The sequence below is a fragment of the Cylas formicarius genome, unplaced genomic scaffold (assembly GCF_029955315.1).
Source record: "Cylas formicarius isolate icCylForm1 unplaced genomic scaffold, icCylForm1.1 PGA_scaffold_10__41_contigs__length_53128322, whole genome shotgun sequence".
In the NCBI taxonomy this organism is placed as follows: Eukaryota; Metazoa; Arthropoda; class Insecta; order Coleoptera; family Brentidae; genus Cylas; species Cylas formicarius.
In genome coordinates this window covers 48,969,821-48,994,761 of record NW_026844214.1, presented here as the reverse complement: position 1 = coordinate 48,994,761, position 24,941 = coordinate 48,969,821, and the positions used below count along the sequence as shown (strand labels likewise).

General features: G+C 34.0%; 1 protein-coding gene across 3 annotated transcripts in view; it reads left to right on the top strand.

Moving 5' to 3' along the window:
* The window catches only part of LOC132704488 (cyclin-T), a 30,617-nt gene extending 10,432 nt beyond the window's left edge, over nt 1–20,185 (top strand). Inside the window, exons 5-9 of one of the 3 annotated variants that reach the window (XM_060674521.1) lie at nt 1,848–1,902; nt 1,958–2,954; nt 4,873–5,315; nt 6,667–6,866; nt 18,142–20,185. In XM_060674521.1, the coding sequence (XP_060530504.1) occupies nt 1,848–1,902; nt 1,958–2,954; nt 4,873–5,315; nt 6,667–6,866; nt 18,142–18,219 (1,773 nt within the window). In that variant the 3' untranslated portion in view covers nt 18,220–20,185. Of the gene's footprint in view, nt 1–1,847; nt 1,903–1,957; nt 2,955–4,872; nt 5,316–6,666; nt 10,615–18,141 lie in introns of those variants that run through there. The other 2 variants (XM_060674514.1, XM_060674506.1) reach the window with 2 other exon arrangements.
* Nucleotides 20,186–24,941: the final 4,756 nt, after the last annotated feature.

Genomic DNA, 24,941 nt, shown 5'->3' with positions numbered 1-24,941 from the left:
CATCCGACTGGAATCCTGCAAATCTTGCATCCGACTGGAATCCTGCAGACGTTTCGCCAAAATCTCACTTGGCATCTTCAATGCTCGCGCTCCGAAAACACTTCGAACACTCGGAGCGCGAGCATTGAAGATGCCAAGTGAGATTTTGGCGAAACGTCTGCAGGATTCCAGTCGGATGCAAGATTTGCAGGATTCCAGTCGGATGCAGGATTCCAGTCGGAGTTCAACGAGCGAACGGATGATATCCCGGAATATAGTGTTATCACATTTTTCCATCCGTGAATCAATACGTGAGATATATATATATATATATATATATATATATATATATATATATATATATATATATATATATATATATATATATATATATATTAACAACATTAACAAAACTGTTTCTACAAGGAATCAAAAGCGAATTAATTACAATACCAAACATGAGGGCTTATAATCGCATTAAAAACAAGATGTCTGCTCCAGTGGCTAAGCTCAGGCGAAAGTCTACGCAAGAAACCTATCTTTTTTCCAATTTTTTTACAAATGTAATCATGTTGTGAGAAATTTAATTGAGAATCTGGAACTACTCCCAGATACTTCATTTTTGAAATTTTCTTTACTCCCAAATACCATATATGCTGTTTTATTTAAATTTAACTTGAGTTTATTTACGCACAACCAGTCACTAAGTAACCTTAATTCCTAGCTCATATTGTGTGACACTTAAGTAATTTTTCCCAGGAATTGATAGCAAAGTGTCATCCGCGAAATGGTTGACAAAACAATTTTTCAAAAATTTGTCTAAATCGTTCACATATAAAATAAAAAGAAAAGGTCCTAATACACTGCCTTGGGGCACACCAACTTATCAGACACCACGTTATTAATCCTTTTTACATGGAATCTGTCACAAAGATAGATAATCAACTATCCACATAAGCACGTTCCCTCTGATTCCATATGGAAACAGTTTATCCGTTTTTTTGGCGTATCTTCCGAAGGAATGGGAAATTTTTAGTTTTCTCAATAGCACCTTAAAAACCTTTAAACTTAACCCTTTTTTGCAACTTTTTTTTAATTTAACCTCATGATAGACGTCCTCATCTTGGACAGACTGTCTAAACAGCGATAGGATTCGGGTAGCGCATTCAACTACTTGAAAATTGGTGTTGTAAAACAAGTTGGATTGGTTTTGACGAACGATCTTCAAAATACTGTCGGTTTCGAGCGTCGTAATACCAGAGATCAGTCCTTCCCCAATATTACATTTAAAAACGCAATAGTATATCTCGTTCAGCCGTTCCCAGGCACGGGATACCTGGAACTTCGCCTCCGCAAAAATATTTCAGATTCCATGGCACAAAATCGCCCTCGAGCAGAATCTGCCTCCAGTGAAATTGTACAGAGGGATTATTCCAATTATTCCAATGGTCGCAAAGGCTCTTTGAAGATCAATGAACACAGTTAAAACTATATTACCGTCATGAATGTTAGCCATCCATTTTGAGCACACATATTGTTAAGACGATCCACACAAGTGTTTCTCCCGAAATCGAGACTGAAAATTAGTTTATTCTGTCTATAACCGATAACAAATTAATCGGCCCGTATTCTCCAGTTTACTCGGAACTGGTCCTTTAGGTAGAATAACGCTTGATCTCTTTGGGAATGTTTCCTGTCTTAAGTGAAGTATTTATTAAATACAACAATGGATATCCGATTGCACAAAAATAATTTTTCTGTTGATTTATTTTTCAATTTAATTACAATTCTTCTTAGTTGATGTAGTGTCATGTACAATGTTTAATAAATGAGATTACTAAATGCACAAGAATATCTCTATTTTCCAGGATTCGGATCCGAAAAAGGTCGAAGGGTCCGCCCACAAAGCCCTGGAATATAAAGGTATATGTCGTGCCGGTGACTCGAATCTCCACTCAAAGAGGCGGGATAATTTCAGGTCAAGACGATCTGCATAAACACAGGTCGTCTAAACCGCACGACGCTTCCGGTAGCAGGCAGTCGCGCGAGCAAAAGGAACGCGAGAGCAAAGAGAGACGGGAACGGGAAAGGTTCGCCCTGATGAGCGGCAAATCGATCCTCCATCACGCCCAACCGTTGCCCGATCCCAAACTCAAATCTCACTCTCGCGTCCCGCCTTCGTATCCACATCCCCAAGTTAACAGGGAACCGAGGGACATCCTGCGGGAGGCCTCCAAGGATTCCCCGTTCGGGTTGGCCAGTGTGCGCGAAGTGAAACGCGACGTCGCGCCGAAACCTAACCTCCAAACCGAACAGAACAGTTTAAGTAATTTCGGTGGCGGGGGGGAAAGGCAAAGGCCGAAGCTCGACCCCGCGAAAATCATACCCAAGCAACAGCAGCAGCAGCAACCCCACGTCAAACCGGAGCCCTCGGGCTTCGACCAGAACCACGTGTACATAAAGTCTTCGAGTTCTACCTCACAGAAAGTCAAGTCGCCTTTCGCCGATTCCAAGTCCGTCCTTAAAGCCGCCGCTCAAGCCTCCAAAACGCACTATAACGGAGACGGGGGCGGCGCGAACCCCAAACAGCCCCTCCTAGAAGACGTTAAAGTTATTAAGGAGGAGGTTCCCATTCCGAGCGTGATAAAGAGGCCGAGTCTCTTTTCTCCCGAGGCGACTCCTCCTCAGAGCAACGTACCGGCGTTGTCGCCCATAAAGTCGCCATCTAGCGAGCGAGTAAGGAACTACTCGAGCAGCTCGGAGGCGGAGCTAAGGCCGACGATGAAGAAGATCGACCAGGTCGAAGGGTTCGAGAATCTGATGCGGGACAGCACGATAGGGATGAACGACATCCACAACGAAGGGTCCGAGATGGCTTCCAAGGAGGTTACGGAGGGAAACAAAGGAGGAGAACCGTTATCTTCTCCGGTGGAGTTTGCTGTGGTTCAACCCCACGTCGCTCCTCCCGCTATACGGTAAGAATGGTCGAAAAACAATTATAAAATCATCCAAAATATAGTGAAAATGTGAGCCCTTAATATTAATCTTTTTTTTTGTCGATTGGTGGAAACATTGAGGTAAAAACATTTATCCGGATATATTTTCAACAAATCAAGCTTTAAATTTTAACGAGTTTTTTCGATTTGACTTTTTCATTTTGAAATGTTGTAACAAACAACTCGATATGCAAAAAGGAACGATGTCGATTGAGTTTAATGCTCTCTAACGTCGAAAAAAAAGAACGTTTTTGATATTTTGTTTGTTCTCTGTTCCTCGGTAGACGCGACATTAAATGGCCCTTAACTTTCGAGCGGTTTGACCTACAGCGTTCAAATTTCGCTCTGTTTAAACAGTCCACGAGACACGTGACCCAATAAAAAATTGCTTTCATCGGAACTCTGAAAGGTGGACTTTCTTTTTCGATTTTCACTGTTTTTTGGACATTGCTACGAAACAAATAATTAAAAATAAAATAAAACCGCATTCGATGATTTCTCAATCATGTATGTATGCTGTCAGAAAATGAACGGGGTTGTGCCGTCATTCGCAAAAAAAGAAAAACGAAAATTGAGTTCATGTTTTTCACCGTAACACTATAATTCAATTGAAGTGGAACCCAATCGAATCTCAAAAGTGTTTTTCAAAATTAACAAAAAAAAAATTTTTTAGGTTATTTTGGTTAGGTTTTTTTTATTTTTATCGAAAATCGTTTACTGTATTGGAAAAATTTATGGAGCAGGAACTAACTGTAACTAACTCGCTTCTGCCATTTTCCGTTTATGTACAGGATGTGTGGCCTGGAAGTGGCCGATTTCGTTTGTAAATTATTACCCGTAAATAAAAAAATTGTAAAAGATTATATTTAATCGTAAACTGTATCGAGAGCTACAATTTTCGTATTTATATTTTTAGCTTGACACACAGGTGGCGCAAAATATTTGAAAAAATATCACTGGGAATCGCACGATTGAACTAAAAGAAAAAATTTAATCAATTGTTTAATCAATTTATTTAATAATTTAGTAATAAATTAATTTATTTTTTTGTATATTTATAACCAAAGGATGGATGGTTGGTTTTATGTGACACAAATTTGAAATTTCAAACTAAACCAAAACTAACTTCTAAATAAGTAACATATAAGAAGGTGTTCCAAAAACTAAGCATATATCTTAAATTTTTTTAGGCATAGGTCATGGAAAATGTTGTTTTCCTAATTTTAATTTCTACCCCCTCTTCCTTTTATTATGACACATGTTAACCCAACATATGATAATTATAAGAATGACGTTTCAAAATTATGAAACCCATAAAAGCTCTTTCAAAAATGCAAATTTTCCAAATTTACCTTATATAGTATTAATAAGTGTTAGTATTGTTATCTTTTTTAATCTATAATAAATAAATTAATAAATATTGGAATGACAAGCCAACTTTTAGAAAATCGTATGAATGGACGTAGCCAAACTAACATAAACACGAAAATTTAACGGATTCATTTAGTTTTAAAGAAACTAAAATTATAACACAAGATAATTATCAAAAATTGGCAATAAAATAAATTATATTAGTAACTTTAGTCAGTTACAATATTGTAATAACATAATCAAAATTAAAAATCAAATCAACTCTTTTATAATAATAATTTAATGTTGAACATTCAAAAACAATTAAATAAACTCTTTGCAACAAATAATAACCATAAACATCAAAGTGAAAATATTTTTATATAACAATGTGTATTAAAAATAACACTAAGGATGTTAACATTTTTATATGAAATATTTCATTTATATGTATTTTGAATGTTGAATTAAAAAAGCATAACAATTGCACAAACTCAATTCAAAAACGACTCAAGCATTATATAAATAAATAAATAAATTTTCACAGTGTGGAACACTGCTCGACTGTTCCGCAACAAACAGCCATCGTTAACGGTTTAGAGACGAACCCGACTCTAATAAGCAACCTGCTCAAGCAGGCACCTACCGTTAACAATAGTCTGTTGTCGGCGGAACAGCCTGCGGCCGAACACAAGGAAAAACATTCGCACCACAAGAGCAAAAAGAAGAAGGAGAAGCACAAGCACAAGGACCGTAGCAAAGAGGACAAAGAGAAAAAGAAGAAGCATAAGGACAAGGATCGTGAGAAGCACAAGCAGAGGGAGAAAAAGGACGGCGCCGTCGAGCCTCCGCAGTTGAGCGAACCGATCAAGATAAAGATTCAGAAGGATAAGATACAGCCCTTATCGGACGGTATCAAGATCAAAATTCCCAAAGACAAAATTAGGACCGAAGGGATCGTGGATCCGTTACCCCAGCCAAGTTCCGGAGGTGAGACGATCTGTTTTTATTTCGAGGTTAAATGATATTTTTCAAATTTTTCTCGACGACTTGGGGCTTTTATTTTTAGTTGTAATAGAGAACAACAAAAAAAAAAACAAAAAGAACACAGCCCCTTATTCGTTCTTATGGTTGTAATTTGTAGTTTATTACTACCTTTTTTATTATAATCATACAATTTTATAAATTTGTTTACACTGTTCTAATTCATGGACATATCTTATGGGATGCAGTGAGAGTTATGAGAGCAGTTTTTACGAAATTATTCACATTTACATCTATAAAAAGAGAATAATTTATATATTTAGTTTTTTTTTTAATAAAAAATGGTGGATTACAAAATTCAAAATACAAAAAAGCCTAAAGAAATAAACAAAAACAAATAGAACGCGGAAACAGTCTAACAGTACTAGTTAAAAGCCAATATTGCCCTAGTTAATGGACTATTCAGCGCCTTATTCGTTCTTATGTATAAAATTTGTAGTTTATTACTACTCTTTTTTATTGTAATCATACAATTTTATAAATTTGTTTACACTGTTGTAATTTAAGGACATATCTTTTGGGATGCGGTGAGAGTTGTGAGAGCAGTTTTTAAGAAATTATTCACATTCATATCTATAAAAAGAGAATAATTTATATATTTAGTTTTTTTTAACAAAAAACGGTGGATTACAAAATTCAGAACACGAAAAAGCCTAAAGAAATAAACAAAAACAAAAAGAACACGGAAACAGTCTAACAGTACTAGTTAAAAGCCAATTACAAGCCTAGTTAATGGATTATTCACCGCTTTATTCGTTCTTATGTTTGTAATTTGTAGTCTATTACTACCTTTTTTATTATAATCATAGAATTTTTGGGTGCCAATATTGTTGTAAATTTGAATTAAATAAATGACACTCTGTGCGCCGCACATTAGGTCAAATTGACGGTCTAGAGTTATACAACTAAAATAATTACATGTGATAATAAAATAATTAAAAAATTAAAGACAATTTTCCTTTTGTCAGTTGTTTGACAAAACAATAGCTAAAAATATTAACCTATTTACATACATTAGTTTTTTTAAGCTTTTCATTAAAGGGCTACAAATGAGGTTTGTCAAAAAAATTTCCAAAAAAAAAGAAAAATGGCGCTTTAGAATTCAAAAATTGTTTGAAAAGTGTAATTACGTAGATTAGATTTACGTGAGATTGGTTGGAAAATCATATCAAGGCGTCGGTAGTTGTACCGACCTTTTTGCTACTTCCATTTCATCCGAAATTGCTATACGTATTTATTTTACTTGCAATAAGCACTGAGCTCGACAAGTCTTAAACAATTCCCGTGGCTATTTTAGGTCTCAAAATTAAGATTCCCAAAGAGGTGATCACCAATTGTAGCACGAGCGGCAGCAGTACCGGTTCCGTAGACGTGAGCGCGAGCAGGAAACGTGAGAGGGACCGCTCTCTGTCCAATAGTAGCGGCCCGCCCCTTAAAATCTCGAAATCCGCTCACAAAGAGTCGCAGAAGCAGAACGGCAAACACTCGTACCACAAGGTAAGCGATATCGTCGAACATCGGCCCGTCCCCGCCCCCGCCGCCGATCATTCGGCGATTCGCCCGCCCCCGAGATATCCCCACCGGATGCCGCCCCATCAGTATCACCAGCGCTTCCCCTACAGACCTCCTCAAACATACCAAATGCGAAACGCGCCGCCTCCTTCTCCATTCGCACCTCCCAAAATGCCGTATTACCCTCCTCAACAGGTACCGCCTCCGGTCGTTCCCAATATGAGCGTCCCCCCGCCCACTTACGGGATGTATCCGGCGTATTACGCGGGATACGTGTATGGCGGCGACGTGTACCACCTTGGGGTGAACGAAATCCACCCACCTCCCCTCCCGACGGACGCGCCTCCCGCCGACGTCCCGCCACCCCCTCCTCCAGAATGATTCGAGAGGTAGACGTTGTCGACTTGCCGGAATTTTTTCTCTCTCTACACAATTCACACCACACATGGTTTGCGTAATGACAATTCTACTAAGCTGTTTATTATTTATTGTGGTATTGATACACTTTTTTCAAAGTTTCTTTAGATTGTTATGAATTTTATTGGATATATATAAAAACATTGTTTGATTACCCAACAATATGTAAATAATTTCAGTAAAAACATGTCAATAAATAAAATGATAAAGTAGTTTAAATCAAATTCACTGTAACGAAAAAGTTGAATTTTTAAGTGCATATATTAATTTGCAGGCACCTTTGTCGAAGGTTTTTTACTTGATATGTAAAACATTGTTTGACTATTAAATAATGTGTAAATAATTTCAGCAAAAATAAAGTAAATAAATAAAATGATAGGATAGTTTAAATCAAATTCACTGAAACGTGAAAATTGAATTTCTAACTGCATATATCAATTTGTAGGTACTTTTGTGTAGGGGTCTTTAAATTATTATACATTTTACTTGATATGTTGATCATTGTTTGATTACTAAATAATGTATAAATAATTTCAAGAAACTTGTCAATAAATAAAATGATAAAACAGTTTCAAGCGAATTCATTGTAACGGAATAGTTCTATTTCTAAGTGGATATATCAATTTGTAAGCACTTTTTTCAACTATTCTTTAAATTATTATGACTCTATATGAAAAATATTTTTTATTACTAAATAATGTGTAAATTTCAGCAAAAATATATCAAAAAATTAAAAGATAAAACAGTTTAAATCAAATTCACTGTAACGTGAAAGTTGAATTTCGAGCTGCATATATCAATTTGTAGTCACTTTTGTCTTGTCTTGTCTTTAAATTATTATGCATTTTACTTGAATAATATATAAATAATTTCAACAAACATATATCAATAAATAAAATGATAAAATAGTTTAAAGCGAATTCACTGTAATGGAAAAGTTTTATTTCTAAGTGGATATATCAATTTGTAGGCACTTTTGCAAAGGTTCTTTAAATTATTATACATTTTACTTGATATCAAAAATATTGTTTGATTACTAAATAATGTGTAAATAATATCAGCAAAAATATATCACAAAATTAAAAGATAAAACAGTTTAAATCAATTTCACTATAACATGAAAGTTGAATTTCTAACTGCATATATCAATTTGTGGTACTCCTGTTTAAACATATCAACAAATAAAATGATAACACAGTTTAAAACAAATTCACTGTAACAGAAAAGTTCTATTTCTAAGTGGATATATCATTTTGTAGGCACTTTTGTCGAAGGTTCCTTAAATTAATAAAATCAATTTGTAGACACTTTTGTCAAAGGTTCTTTAAATTATTATAATTTTTTCTTGATATGTAAAATATTGTTTGATTTCTAAATAATGTGTAAATAATTTCAGCAAAAAGATATCAATAAATAAAATGATAAAACAGTTTAAGTAATGTGAAAGTAAAATTTCTAAGCGCATATATTATTTTTTTAGAAACTTTTGTCTAAGGTTCTTTAAATTATTATACATTTTAAAATGTAAAATATTGTTTGATTACTAGGTAAAAGTGTAATTAATTTGAGCAAAAATATGTTATTAAATAAAATGAAAGAACAGTTTAAATCAAATTAACTATAACGTTTAATTTCTAAATGCATATATCAATCTGTAGGCAATTATAAATTTTATTTGACATATAAAACATAAGTTCAATTTGACGTATAAAATATTGTTTGATCACCAAATAATTTATAAGTAACATCAGTAAATAATATGTTGATAAACAGAGTAATCAAACAACGTTAAGAAGACTTAAATATTTTGAATTTCTAAGTAAGTAAACCATTATAAATGTTCACCCCCGCTAACTTTTTTCCTTTAGATTAAAAAAAAAAGTTTAATATAAAAATTGTAGTAGGGTACAATTGAAAGTTTTTTTCCATGTTAAGTCCACGCATACAGGGGTGTAAAAAAAAATAGCAAATAACGTATTTTTTTCTTATTTGTGAACCCTTCAAACGAGGATTTTAAAATTCTATTAAAGACATGTTATTTTTAATATTTAAAACAGATAATGTCAAAAATTTCACTTAGTAGGCCATTTTTTTCACTAGTCGTTTCATTATTCGTTTTGATGAAATACAATGTTTTTATCTACATTTTTGTTAGATCCTCCTCTATGCGTAAACGTAACATGGACGAAAGAAAACCTTAGAACTTTTATATTAAACTTTGCCGGAAAAGAGTTTAGTGGGATGTCGACACTTATAATGAATCTTCCTGTACATAATAAATAAATCCACTTGTATCAGCACCTTCGTTGAAGGTTCTGCTATTATGAAATTTCTTTGATATACAAAATATTGCTCGATTAGCAAATAATAATAAATAATAATAAATAAAATGTTCAAATAACCACAGAACAGTTTATATTAAACTCACTCTATACATATTTATAATCGATTTGTAGAATTTTTTTGAAGATTCTTTAGCCGATTATAATAATAATAAATATAATAAAGAGAGAATAGTTTGTAATTTTAAAAGGACTTAAATATTTGCGACTTCAAATACCAATTTGTTGGATTTTTTTCGGAAGGTTTTTTTAGATTATTATACTTCTCATTGTTTAATCCCCAGATATTAATTTTTTCTTAAAAATCTAGCACTGCGACAACGTCACTATTTATTTAACCTTAGTTATATTAAACAATAGTTACCAACTTGCTCATAGGCGAGCCGAATCTTCCGTTCGAGTATTCCCTCACATACCTATTGCATGCACCCATACGTTTCGGTACCGGATACCACGGCTCGCTTTTGTATTTTCTTTGACTGCCTTTCGAGATTAAAAGTTAGTAGTATTTCAGTATTTCTGGCCAGCATTTTACGCGTGTAGTGCAATAGTAGTTATCGTTTGTTATCACGTAGACTGTTATGTATATATATATTTTATGATAATTTTATCGAAAAATCGAAAAAAAAAGTACTTTTTTATATTTTGTGTATTGTACGAGTTTTCTTTTTGTAATCGTTACACCAATTGTGGATTTAACTGAGAATCATTGCCATACCTACAACTACCATAATGAACCGAGCCGATTAGATCGATGAGAGGTTTAACACTCCTATCATTATTATTTTTGCAGTGTTGAAATTTGAAAGATGACATTTTGATAAAACTCATCACACTTTTTAACTTAACTTTTTATTTTTGTTCGACGTCGACAATATTACTGTTATTCCCTTATTTAATGTAGTTTTAGTCTCTACGTTGAATGTAGTAATGTCTATAGAATATACCCAAATAAAGTTTTATTTTTCTAAATTTTCGTAAATTATTATATCCCCGTGTATTTGTGTAGTTAGTTAGCAGACCTCGTTGGTTCTAATATATGTGCATGAGGTTAACTTTTTCGGTTGGTTTTCAGAAATCTCGGGCACGTTGCATCGTTGGTTGTTTAAAATTACTTCCCTTGGATACATTAGATTTGTTCCTATTTAATGTTCTAGAACCGTCTCGTTTTTAAATTAATAGAACTAGTTTGAGATAATTCAAAGTGTGTGTTCCCAGTTTCAAAATATATTGAACTTTTTTTTTGGAAATGCAAAAATGTATGATAATAAATTCTCAAACAGCAAGTTTTCTCAGGACACCAACATCGCTAGCAAGCAAACTCCAATACTGTAACGAAATAAGAATATAAATTTTTTTTTTCAAAAATTCAGAGATTCGGATATAATCGAATGCTACCATCCAATAGAGAATGGAACAAAGTATAAGTAAACGAAATATGAGAAGTCAAATATTTACCATTAAATTTTAAAGTTTTTTTTTTAATTTTCTAATCTAGGTTATTTCAATAATGTTAAAAATGTTCAAAGTTCCTCTTACCCCTCTCTGTTTAGCTTAATTTTTTTCTTAATTTCTTGATCCTCACACAAAAATCATTCTGTACATTGTTTTAAAATAATTTGCATCAAAACGTTTTTTTTTTTTCCTCTTTCAGCCATATTAGATATAATGAACGCTATGCAACCAAATATATAGCAACCTTAATATAATAAGATAAATAACGTTTCCAAAATTGGTTGTATTGGTAGATTATCATCTGAATGACGTCGGTGTGTTGGTTGCTTGGTTTTCCTCGTGGTTTTTAATTTGCAAAATAGGTGTGTCAAAAAAATATAAGCTTAAATTTTTGAAAAAAAAATTCGATAACCAATTTTCGAAATTTTATATTCCACTTATTTGCAATCGAATTGATCGAATTGTGACTAATCGGACCGCCACCTTTAATAAAAAAAATTAAATTGTTAGAGGTATTTGGAGGAAATTACAAAAAAAAACGTTTACAATTTAATAGTCAATTTTTGAATTTTTATATTTGGCATATTTGCGGTCGAGAAAGGCTGAAATTTTTAGGATAGATTTTTGGTTCTTTGTATTGGACGGTAGCAAAGTATCTGTTATATGTGGTATAATTCGCCGTAAAGGACAATTTTTTTGTAAGGATTAAAATTTTTTTAAAAAATAATTGGAGTTAAGCGAAGGGGGTAGGAGAGACTTTGAGGTATATTTAGATAGACATCATTGACCTCCACCTTTAATAAATATTTTAACTTCCTTCCAGCAAAAAAGAAAAAATTAAAAAATAAATAACCTTCACAATTTAATGGTCAATTTTTGAATTTTTATAATTCGCTAATTTACAATTGTAGAAGTCTCAAATTTATAGGATATATATTTTTGTCTTTTCTCTATTGAACGGTATCAAAATGTCGATTATTTGTGGTACAATTCGCCACCAAAAAAAATAATTGGAGCTAAACTGAGGTGAGTGGGCCCTCCCACTTTCAGGTACCTATAGATAGACCCTCATTAAAACTTAAATAAAAACAGAAACCTTTAAAACGTGATGGTCAATTTTTGAATTTTTATGTTATGCGTATTGACAATCGTGGAAGGCTAACTAACATTGTTAGAGCAACATAATTATTTTAAAAAAAATAATAACCTAATTTTTTTTTCACAAAACTTCTGGATTCTCCCTGCGTCGGATTTTGCTGAGTCGATCTTGCTGACGTTTCGCCAATCATCCTGTTGGCTTCTTCAGAGCTTGACTGAAACTGGCTCGTATTTTACTCTCTATCTGCTTATATATTGTTTGAGGGGGGCGGAGCTAAATGAGGAACATAAACACCGTCTCGGATGACTGATTCCCATATTGGTGACCTGAGTCGCGGTCAAGATTGTTAGGTTGTTTATAGATTTCTATAGACTCTCGGATTTTTCGTTGGTAGAAAAAGTGTCTTAACAATCTTAACCGCGGCCCAGATATCTACCTGTCACCAATATGGGAATCAGTCATCCGAGACGGTGTTTATGTCCCTCATTTAGCTCCGCCCCAAACAATATATAAGCTCTGAGGAAGCCAACAGGATGATTGGCGAAACGTCAGCAAGTTCGACTCAGGAGGAATACAGAACTTTTGTTAAAAGTATTACAGTAGCCTGTGGACGTTTCATTGAAAAAAAAATCAAATTTTTTGAAAAAAAAAATCTTATTGCAACTTGCTTGCTAGCAAAGTTGTCGGAATGAGAAAATTTAGTGTTTCACTATTTATTTTCATAAATTTTTACATTTCTAAAAAAATCGTTTCGGTAGGGAAACTTTTGTCCCCTTTTACGTTTAAGTAAGACTCGAATTTCAAATAATCGAAACGGAACAAAATTTTTGAAACTACGAAAACCATAACGGAATGATTCTAAAACATTACGTTCGACCAAATCTATAATCGGGACCCGCAACATTGCTAATACAATAACAAATTGCATGGGCTGCGTTTACTCTATTACACTCCTTCAATTTTCGATGTTTCATTGTTCCCCATGTAGTTTGCATGTCGCAAATCATTGCCCTATTACAGGAACCCTAAAACTCATAACATAATTTCGTTTCCGGCGTCCAAGCTAATAAAATCGCCGCCATTTTGTTAACTTGGACGCGTCGTGTAAATTATCCCAGGGTGCATATTCATCCAGTTTTTTTTTAGCTTTCCGTGTCTCGGCTTTTGCGTTCGGTGTGTCGATTAATTTGGTTCGTAATTTAGTTTACGGGGCTTTTAAATTAACTTCAACTTAAATAGAATTAAAGGTTGAAACTGGTGGTTAATTTTTATCTGAAACGTTATTGTATGTATTCTTTCAACACCCCTCTCACATATTACAAGGCAGCGGAACGCTAAGTATGAGTCGTCACGTTAAGGAAGGGATATATCTGGTTGAACGGAGTTTAAAATATCAAATATGGGTGAAAGAAGATAAAATAAAAAAAGTTTTAATCGCTTTATGCTATTTTAATGTTTAAAATATAGTACAAATATGTAGAATTGGAAAAAATGGTCTAGAAATTCATACGGAGGCGGTGCAATCATAGGTATTTTAAAAACTTTGTCTTATTTTTTTAATGAATCGTATTTCTGTACTTACTTTTGATATCAAAATTATTTTATTGGAGACTATATCATTATATTTTTTAATACTCTTTAGCAGAATAATTGCAAGTTAACATTGATAAAAGCTTAATTTGATTTAATTGATTTAATTTGACTTCGTGACCAATAGTAAAATAGGGGGTAGACAACTAAATTATGGCAATGGCAAAATTTCTTACTCTCTGTAAATTCTTACCGTTTTCCTTACAATTCGAAAGACGGGACGTTTTTACCGTAGTTAATCAAAAAATCGCAGTAACACACTTGAACACAAGGCTTGATAATTATTAAATACAAGCTCTAATTTAAATATTTATGTAGTATGTCGAACCCATAAATAATTATGTAAATACCATTCTATAAAATAACACAAATTTTCTATTAAATTAACGATCATATAACCTAAAAAGCCACGCGCATTGGTACTTCCTTTTCGTGATGATTCATCGATTTTTCACAGTGTGGTTTTGTCGCCTCATTGTAGATGTCGCGTCGATTCTTTCGACTTGAACTGAGGTAACATAACCTCAAATCGTGTGTCAGTTGTATTTCGGAATGAAAGCAAACCCGTGTCGGCTCACCGAAGTCTTTCATCATATCCTTTTAATCAACACATCGAATTTGTTTCGGTCTGCACACTGGGACATGACATGTAGCGTACGTTATTTTTCTAACTGTGCCGGCCAATCGGAACGCTAGTATAACGTGACGAATCTGTTTATATTGCTTTTATTCGCGTGTTTTGGATGAACTTTTATTGCTATTCGGCCCTATATATATATATATTAAAAATGAATAAACTAAACATAAATTAACACTTGTGGAATTATACAGTTTTTTTGTAGGTAATAAAATATACATATAAATCCAAAATTAAGCGCATATCTAATTATAGCACATGCAGTTATCACACCCTTTCATCACTAATCTGCATCTCTGCAAAATCTCCTCTCGTTACAAAGTTTATTCCCTCTTAAATTTTCAATCAATCTTTTGGTGCGAAAATTCTCCTAGTTCATCAGTGTGCACACAAACTTTACAGCAGTAGGTCATTGAAAATATTACTCTATTGTAGACCATACGGAGATATACCTAATAATAGGAAGTCCTTGTCAACATGAGACAACAAGCGCTCCAAAGGGGTCCTGGATCAAATAGTCTACATACTACTAGAAAAAACTGAACAAAGAGCAATCAGAATTGTATAGAGTTTCAGATGTGGATGTGGTGATCACTTTGTGTTGGAAGTTGAAGTGAAGCTAATTATTCCAAAAAATAGATGACCCAGAAAGGAGATGGGTAATATGACAAACGACTAAGGAGCAACAAAGAAACTATAGAGAAAATATAAGCAGAGAGTTAGATAACTTGTGCAAAGCAGAAAATATTGACGAAAGTTATGATACATGGTTTGATGATCAGGCAAAGCAGAAGTAATTAGAAGAAATAATTTAACTATGGAATATAGAATTAAGGAACCTACATAAAGGAGTAGGCAAAGACAAACAAGGATACCAACATAATTATATTCTGTAAAGACCAGGGAACCAAATTATTAGGTGGGGATGAGAATATTCTAAACAGGAGAAAGGGAGGAGGATAATGGACATCCATAATCAAAATGAACAAAAACCGCCCACGCAAGAAGAAATCAGTGAAGTCATAAACTAAAAAAACAATAAGAGACGAAGTGTTGAAGTAAGAAGGATAGGCTAGAATTTCCAAAAAATTGGACAGAAGCGATACTGTGCCTTGTGCATAAAAATGGGATAAAAGTAAGTTCCAGGGTTGTAGTGGCCTATAAAATAATTGCATCTCATTATGAACAAGGCAACGGAGAAAATCCCAGTGTGGTTTATAGCCAACATAAAAAGAACAGCACTAAAAGAATTTCGAATTGTAACAAACTAACAAAAATGATACAAGTCACACCAAGAAGAACAGATAATTGGGTGAGGACGGAATCTCAGATAAATTGGAAGCCAAGGAAGCAGTAAGACCCTAAGGATTATTATTTGTGCTTAAAAAAGGTCAAAAGGGAGATAAAAGTCCATACGTCGGGGCTAATATGTGTGTCTAGGTTTTGCGGATGACTTAGTACTGTCCACAAAAAGTAAACAAGAACTCAGATAAACTATAAAAAGCAGCATCATTTCGTGTAAGCATCAACGAAGAGAAAACTGTGTACATGAACTGGACTGAGGACGACTTTAAACTACATAGACAAGAGTAAACTTATATCCAGCAAAGCTAAAGTGAGAGTATACAAAACAGTCGGGAGAGATTGAGAGCCTGGGAGAAAAATATTATGTAAGATTTACTATGCAAAGAAAGAGGGTAAAATATGGATGAAAACAAAAAACAAGGAATTAAAAATCTTTATAGCTAACCAGATGTTATAGGAGTTATAGAAGCCCAACGATTAAGATCGATGCGGAAGACCAAAAACAAGGTGGATGGCAAGAATGGGGATCAGCAAATGAACGGAGAAAGCAATTGACAAGAAAATGTGAAGAAAACTGACCAAGCAATCCATGGACCTGGTTGATCTGTAGAGCTGATAAATCGTTATTATTGAAAACTCTAATTCTCCAATGAACACTACCTTCAATTTTCACAATGCCATTTTTAGCTGGGCTGACAAATATTAAAAAATAATAATACACTATTACTAATTACACTTTATTACACATGCATTCTTTCTAATCTCTTTTATACTTATATACTTTTTTTTTCACCGTGCGGGTATTTTCTTTCTGCAAGAAAACATAGGCTCCTCCTCTTTTGTCCCAGGCCTTTCAAGCTGAAAAAAATCTTCGAAATTTCCAAAAACACCTATATAGTTTGTTTTTTTTTTTTCAAAGAAACTTCCACAGGCTACTGTAATACTTTTTACAAAACTTCTGGATTCCTCCTGAGTCGAACTTGCTGACGTTTCGCCAACCATCCTGTTGGCGTCTTCAGAGCTTGACTGAAACTGGCTCGCGTTTTACTCTGTACCTGCATATATATTGGTTGAGGGGGGACGGAGCTAAATGAGGGGTATACACACTGTCTCGGATGACTGATTCCCATATTGGTGACAGGTAGAGACCTGAGTCGCGGTTAAGATTGTTAGATTGTTTATAGATTTAGATATAGATAGAAGAATTACATGCGAGAATTTTAGTTTTATCGGAAAAAATTTTATGTGATGAGTTTATTTGTCTTAGTCGTAAGGCTCTTTTGTGTTCTTTGAGCCTAGTTGATACTTTTCGTCCTGTCTCTCCAATGTATTGTTTACCACATATGCATGGAACTCCCATCTCAAATTGAATTTTATCTTTGACGGACCAAAGATGTTCAGAAATTTTTGGACAAGTGGTAAATCTGGTTTTGACATTATATTTCTTTAGAACGCTTGATATGTGGTCAGTATTTTTTTTAATGTAAGGAAGGACCACATCGGCAAGTGTAGAATTGCTCATTGCTATTGGAAGGTTGTGGTGAAGGGTATTTTTTGATGGAATGCTTAATATCTTTAACGTGGAAATTATTAGAGAGAAGAGCAGAGGTAAGGTGTTTTAATTCTGGGTTCAGTGACTCCCAGAAAAGCAGAGGTAAGGTGTTTTAATTCTGTGTTCAGTGACTCCCAGAATCAAAAAACAACCTAACAATCTTAACTGCGACTCAGGTCTCTACCTGTCACCAATATGGAAATCAGTGTGTTTATGTCCCTCATTTAGCTCAGCTCCCCCCAAACAATATATAAGCAGGTACAGAGAAAAATGCGAGTCAGTTTCAGTCAAGCTCTGAAGAAGCCAACAGGATAATTGGCGAAACGTCAGCAAGTTCGATTCAGCAAAAACCGACGCAGGAGGAATCCAGAAGTTTTTTTGTGTGTATGATACACGGAATTCTTTTGGCTTCAATTGGAAGTTACAAAATTGGCTAATTGGTTAATTCCTAAAAAAAAAACATGTGAATCAAAACCTTAAACTATCAACAAATTTTCTGGATGACTCCTGCGTCGCGTCGGTTATTGATGAATCGAACTTGCTTGTCAACAATCGATGCAAGGGGAATCGAGAAGATTTGTAAACAATATTACAATGAAAGATTCTTTAACAAGTTTAAGCTAAATCTATGAAATCTTTCCCCGTTGCATATTAAAGACCTAAGGGCCCGAGATAAAACACAAAATGGTTTAATAGCTAAATAAGCCGCTGTTATAGTTTTTTTTTTCCAAAGAAACGAAGCGCCCTTTTGATGATACTGTCTTCCCATTGGCACTGTTAGAAAGTGAACGTATATTAATATGCTAATGAATGTCTGGTGAGCCGCTTGGCGGTCTATTCTTAAGGTATTTGGTGCTTTGCAGGTGGCGATAATGGGTGATGGCGAAACATCATTACACAGGTTGGCCGATTCTAAGTATACCAAGGGCTCAACGTCGTAGTTGACGCGCAACAAATTGATATCGAGGTCTGTTTAAGATTACGGTGTGCAATAGGAAGCGAAGAAACGACTTAATAACCTACACACCCACACACACACACACACTTATAAAAGACTATTTCGATTCTCGATGAGGCGTAAAGTTAAGTAGCTTAAAAGACAAACGGGAGTAGCCCGTTGAGACTTGTACATATTATAATTTATTAAGATTCAGTTAAAGAGACACGAAAAAAAAATCGACTATACGGTAAGGCTTTTGTTTTACTTTATTTACGGGTACGGGTTAGCGAAGAGCCTTTTTCAGTTTTACCGGCGTTTTGTTCGTTTCATAATCGGTCTCCTCCACGTTTGCCGTATTTAGATAGTGCCAATTTGAATATTCGAAACAGCTTGGTCGATAGCTTTATTTTTTTTTATCGTTAGTTGGTATATCATGTCGACGATTTTCGTGTCCTTGTCATTTTCACACGACCATTTTCGCTCACTCCATTGTGTTCTTACGATCCTTATTTTGTATTTGTACATTACATGTAATATATCGTCTTAAGCTTTTTGTTTTGAATGGTGGATGTTGTCTTGGGCAGGGTGGGGGGTTCCAAACTATAACTCGATGCTAGCCGGAGATGTGCAACTATACGGTAGAAAAAGAAATGCGGAAAATGGAAAATAAAATCGTTTTCCTTGTGTTGTCTTGACTCAACAAAAATACTTTTTTACGAAAGCGCTAAAAGGCCACGAAAAATATGGTAAATGGTAATAGTATAGTAAAGTTTAATTAGGCAAATTTCTGACTTATAATAAAAATAAGTCAGAATTTCTGGACAAGTCAAAATTTCTTACAAAAGTCCCTCTAGTATAGTTTTCAGTTTAATTATGCAAGTTTCAGACTTGACTTTGAATTTCTGAAACATTTTTAACTTTTCATCTTTTCAGTGTTTATTAAAATAATCAGAATAAATCAAAAAAAGAACAGAGTTTGACGGCCTTCCTATGAAAAATTGAAAATTCTTTTAAATTTCCATCATATTTCAATCAGAACTACACAGATTTATCTAAACAATATAGTGGAATTAGAGCTCTGTGAGAGCAACGTCCAAATGACTGTCAATTTTTAATATTATACTATAAACTTTGCCAACTAATGAAAAAATCGGAAGAAAATAAAAACATTGAATGCCTGTAAAAATTCTGGCTTATTTTTCAGAAGTGACGAATTTTCAGAAATTCTAACTTATTTTAAAGAAATTCTGGCTTATTTTCCAGAAATTCCAATATCTTCCAGAAATCTTATTTTTTCAAAAATTTTCAGAAATTCCAACAAATTCGGCGTTTTTTCCAGAATTTTTGATTTATTTTTTAAAATTCTGACTTTTTTTCAAAAAAATTTGACTTACTTTTTCCGAAATTCTGACAACTGTCAAAAATTTAATTTATTTTATTTCAGCGCTTTCATACTTTTGTGCCTTTGAACCTAGATTTTGTTGGAATAACATTTATATTGGCTATTCGGTATCGAAATGAATATTTAAAGCACCGAAAAAATAGGAAAAATTATAATTAACTCCTCATCACAATAAAGCGATTATTTTATTCCTAATATTAAAGTTTCGTCTGTATATAGGGCATTTTATAATAAGATGCTGATTCTTAAGTTTATATTGATGTAGATCCTCAAACACTTTATTATTGTGTGGAAACTTCATTTTCATGCTTCAGATGTTTTGCTTGTATGGGCTCACAATGCGGCTGATTAGTTTTCTACATTCACCAGTCGCATCGAAGAAATACACCGAATAAATTTATCGAAAAAAATGGCACTTCGCTACTTTTCTCAAAATTAAATGCCGTTTTTAAAATCGCGATTATTTTGTTAGAAAAAAATAAGCAATAAAAATCTTGTTGATAAAATTATAATAAAAGTGAAATAATCGGAATTTACTTGCGAATATGAAATTTAAACATTGTTTTTATGCATAAGGAAAAACCGTTTTTAAAAATATTTTCACACCCTGTACATCAAAAGCGTCTTATCATGAAACACCCTGTATAGTTTAAAAATCCTATTTTAAATTCGGTCATAAATTTTAACTTGACTTCAAATGGAGTATCCATTTGATAACATAAGAGCGTAATAACTCGCTAGGTAATTAAATTTAACTTGCTATCTTTATCGATTACTATAATAAGGTAACTTAGATATTTGGGGGGAGGGGGGCTATCTTTATCGATTACTATAATAAGGTAACTTAGATATTTGGGGGGGGGGGGTGGCTCTTTTTCGATGGCATTTTATAGCAGGTAACTTTTAAACTGTTAAAGATGCAGGGCGATTAGGCGAGATAAAAGCTGTGAATTTTAGTTGTTTCTGTCCTTAGTTGTTATACAAAAGTTGTAGCGACTTTCCAATTTTAAACTGCTACTGGCAACATTGCAATTTTAAATAGAGGTATTTTTTGTACATTTTAAAATTCGTTACAAAAAAAAACTAACCAATTTTATAATTGACTTTTGAGAAAAAAAATAAAATTGAATTTTTCCCAATTTTTTCACTTGTATAAAGCAATTCATTAGTTTATACTGATGTTTAATGTTTAATTTTGCTTATTACATCAGCCATTATAAAACTGGCTTGGGGTTTTTACAGAAAGTGAAATGGCACAAAAATACTGTTAAAATGTCAGCGTCAATATAGTAATTCAAAATTCGGACACCTGGTAGACGAGACCAGTGAATTTCGAAGAATCTCATTTTGAACGCTACAACTTTTTTGGGTTTTTGTAAAATATTTGTTACTCCCCCCTGCCAATTTTAATGTTCGTACCTTCACAACACAAAGCACCAAAATGTATGTATTGGTCTGTAACGATTTAAAAGTTACCCCTACATTCTCATTTAAAAAGTGTCCACCTTGTATAAAGTTTACAGCGTGTATTTGTTGGTAGGTTATTTAATTATTTTGTGATTTAGAGTATAAAAAAAGTCTATGTGTATTGGTAACATGGGCAGATTTTTTTGCCGCGTAGAGTACTGGAAATGCGAGGTTATCCTTCAAAAAGCGGAACGTGCCTCGAAATCTTACCATAACAAAATAACATACCGGCTTTTTCCTAAAGACCACACAGAAGGAAAAGTTTTTTTTTATTTTTAGCATGTCGATCTTCCAGGGGCTTCTGTGATATTACGCGATTCTTCACCTAATCAACCTACCTTTGTAAATAAATTTGGACATTAAATAAGGCAATTTTACGGCAGCACGCAATTTTTCGACTTAACGAGTAAAACCCGATTTTCACATTGCGAAAAGTTGTTTCAATTTGTTGCACGATATTTCGCACAAATAAAAACAAACCTTTAGCTTCCAACCTTCTAAATATTAACTTCGAAAGTTACTAAACATCGCTAGCCAAAAAATAACCTAAACCTCACTCTGCGATTATTATGCGAATTGTCTCATCCAAATAAAACACGTAAAATGTCGCGCCCTTCGAAATTAATTACCTTAACCCCAATATAAATTTTCGGTTGGCAACAAAACTACCAAAAAATTACAACTTCTAAATTGCAATCTGATGCAACTCGGTTCCTTGCACTTAATCGGTCCGTGAGGATGAACTACTTTTGTGGTCTCCACAATAATTTGCATCGTGTAAATCAGGATTTATATAAATGCTAATTGATTTGTACCATATAGCTATTAGGTAATATAGCGGCCCCATTTCACCCACTAACCTGCATTTTGCCCCGTTTTCTTTCTAAATAGCGATTTCCACACACTTAGCTCGTTTCCTCAGAATATTTGACGAGATCCTAAGCATATTTTGAAAAAATACTGATAGTCTGTCCGCGGCCTTGATGGTTTTTGATTGTAGCAACGTCATTGGTTAAAAAATGCAATTCTAAATCTCGCGCATGCGCCCGGCGAATGGACCTGTAAATTTTTTCATACTTGCTTCATAAGTTCCTGCATTATTGGAATAAGTATTGCCTCTATATCTCTAGTAGCTATATGGTTTATACCATAGAGCTCCTAGATATTGAAATTGTCTCTTGTGATAAAATGTCAAATTTCGTTTTCAACCAATAAAAAGTTGCGACATCCTCCTATCAAGATGGCCTACAGCTGTGGCATGTGGCATATTTTCGGCAGTATTTCCTCAATATATGCCCCGATCGCGTTGAATTATCGTTGGGAATACGTTTAAAGTTTAAAGAGAGAAAATGGCGCAAAGTGCAAGTAAAATATGGGGCGCGAAGGAAATCATTCCATAATATCTAATAGCTGCATGGTATATCCCAACGGGGAAAGAAAAACGAGAAAACAGCGGTCTAAATTGTCAAACGAATAACGTGTAAGATGGAAAAAAAAAAGCGTTGATCCCTTTTGCGTCTTCGATAAAACGGTTTTCGTGGACATTCCCACCACCTCGACGTATTCTCGACTGATATCTCTAAATATATTAATGCGTAGGTAGTAATTGGGTGCGCGTTTATGTTTTCATTTTCACTTCCTTTTTGAAGCAATACGAGTACGAAATATCCGTATTTTCGAGAAACTATCGTTTCACCTTATAGGGTAACAATTTTTTTTGTGCAGAGGTGTCTCTCACCCGGAATACGAGAATTATTTTTAAGAACCGTCATTTAAAGACATAGTTCCGTTTTCTTATTATAAGTTATACATATATTTATTTCCATTTTTGGTTGTATGTTGGTGGTTATACTGTGAAGGGTACATAGTTGCATTAAGAGTTTCAATACTTTCGTACGTTGAGTTGACTATTGCTTACAACATCTTGATATTCCCTGCCTATATGGCGATTACCATATAAGATTTTCACCAAAAAATGCCGATCAAATTGTTATTGCAGTCTTTAATAAAGTGGTTTCATAATTTTTGTATTTGTTTTAATTTACCGTAGAGCTATTATATAGGCAGCGCAGAGATTAAGGCACAAGTTTTTCAGGTAAGCGTAGACGACGTCTGGTAAGTATTGTGAGAAAAAAATTGTTTTTTGCACAACCGATAACAAAATTGTGGTAGAAATTTCATGTTCACATTAATTATCAAAAAACAGCATTAAAGGTTCTTAAGCATCCAAAAGCATCTTATTTTACGCAAAAAAAACATAGGAAATGTGACGTCACTGTCATCTTTAAACTAAGGAGATCCCGATACTAGTAAATACGAGTAAGTACTCGATACTTTTGATTCGATACCAAGTATTTATAGCATCGAATCAATCTTGCGATACTTACTCGGTATCGAAACAAAAGTACTTGGTATCAAATCGAATCAGCCTCACCATTACAAAAAAACGATCGCATCAGACAAGCATAATCTCTATCTAATCTGTGGTGACGCGTTGTCGCTTGTCGTCCGACTTCACTCGACCGAGCCCGAGCCAAACGCGAGAAAGACGTCCGCCATTCATTTTTTTTTCATTGTCAACCAATATAAATTGTCAAACATACAAGAGATTGCTTACGAACAATTTTATTTATTCTAATCATCGGCTTATTAGTCCAATATTATCATGGAGTTTTTTGTTTTAAAGTACGTGCTTAACGGGACGCAAACGTTTATAATAAAAGTGTTCTTTTCCTTCTTAATTTTGTTGTTAGTTTCCTTAAAATAAGTAAAAAAATAATAAAGTTCTAAAAGTATCGATATGAGTAAGTATCGATACTTTAGGAGTATTTATTTGAATAGTATCGAAAAAAGATTTGAATACTATCGAAATGAGTAGGTATTGATACTTTAATGGTATCGGAACATCCCTACTTTAAACTGGAATCACAGAATTCGTAGGTTGTACGGCTAAACTTTCTCAAAAAAAAAAAAAAAAAAACGTTGGTTCTATAGTACTTGGCTTGTTATTCAAAAAAATTGTGGCATGAGCAGCGCAAGGAAATTCTTCATAGCTTGGCGCCTCAATTTAATTGCACCATGCCACAACTTTGATGTAAAAGTGGAAACCCGATCCTGACTAACGGCCTCGAATTTCAATGATTGTAGAAGGGTTTTTAAGGTTAGGATAGTACGATGGTAAGATAATTTTTTTCTTTATATTACAATCTTTAGATTATGATGTGGGTGTTTTTATGATAAATTTGGAGAATGTACAATCAGCTATGAAAATCCGCCAATAAGGTACCGAAAATTAAGATAAAATACTATTCTATGGGCGGCATTGCGCATGGCAGATAGTACCTAGCCCGCACCTTACAGAATTCGTACTCATCGGTTAAAAATCTTTGTTATCAGTCTGGTTCAAGTTGTGATAGTTCTCGCTAGTGCTTGTTTGATGGAATTTGTGTACGTACAATTTCCCCGTTTTCGTTACTTACGCTGGATCAGCCCCGTTCAAGTTGTAGCCAGAGTTTAATTGTTTCTGATAGCAGCCCGGTGCGTCGATTTTTGACTTTGTAGGGATTTGGCAATGGAGGAGTGTCCCTCATAATTTTGCCCCACATTTTGTAAATTGCAAAGAAGATGAAGTTAACTTTCCTTGTCAATTCTATGTGTTGGGAATGACCAAAAATCCGAAATGATGACCCGGTTTTTTGTCGAAAATTTCGGTGAGATTTCCATTTCACAAAGACGCTCTTAAATTACTGGATAACAAGGAAAACTAAATACTAGAAATGTATATTTTTCTACACCTGCTTTTGTTGAAACGTGCCTACGTTACTAAGGGAATTTTTGTTACTTGAAACGGAAAA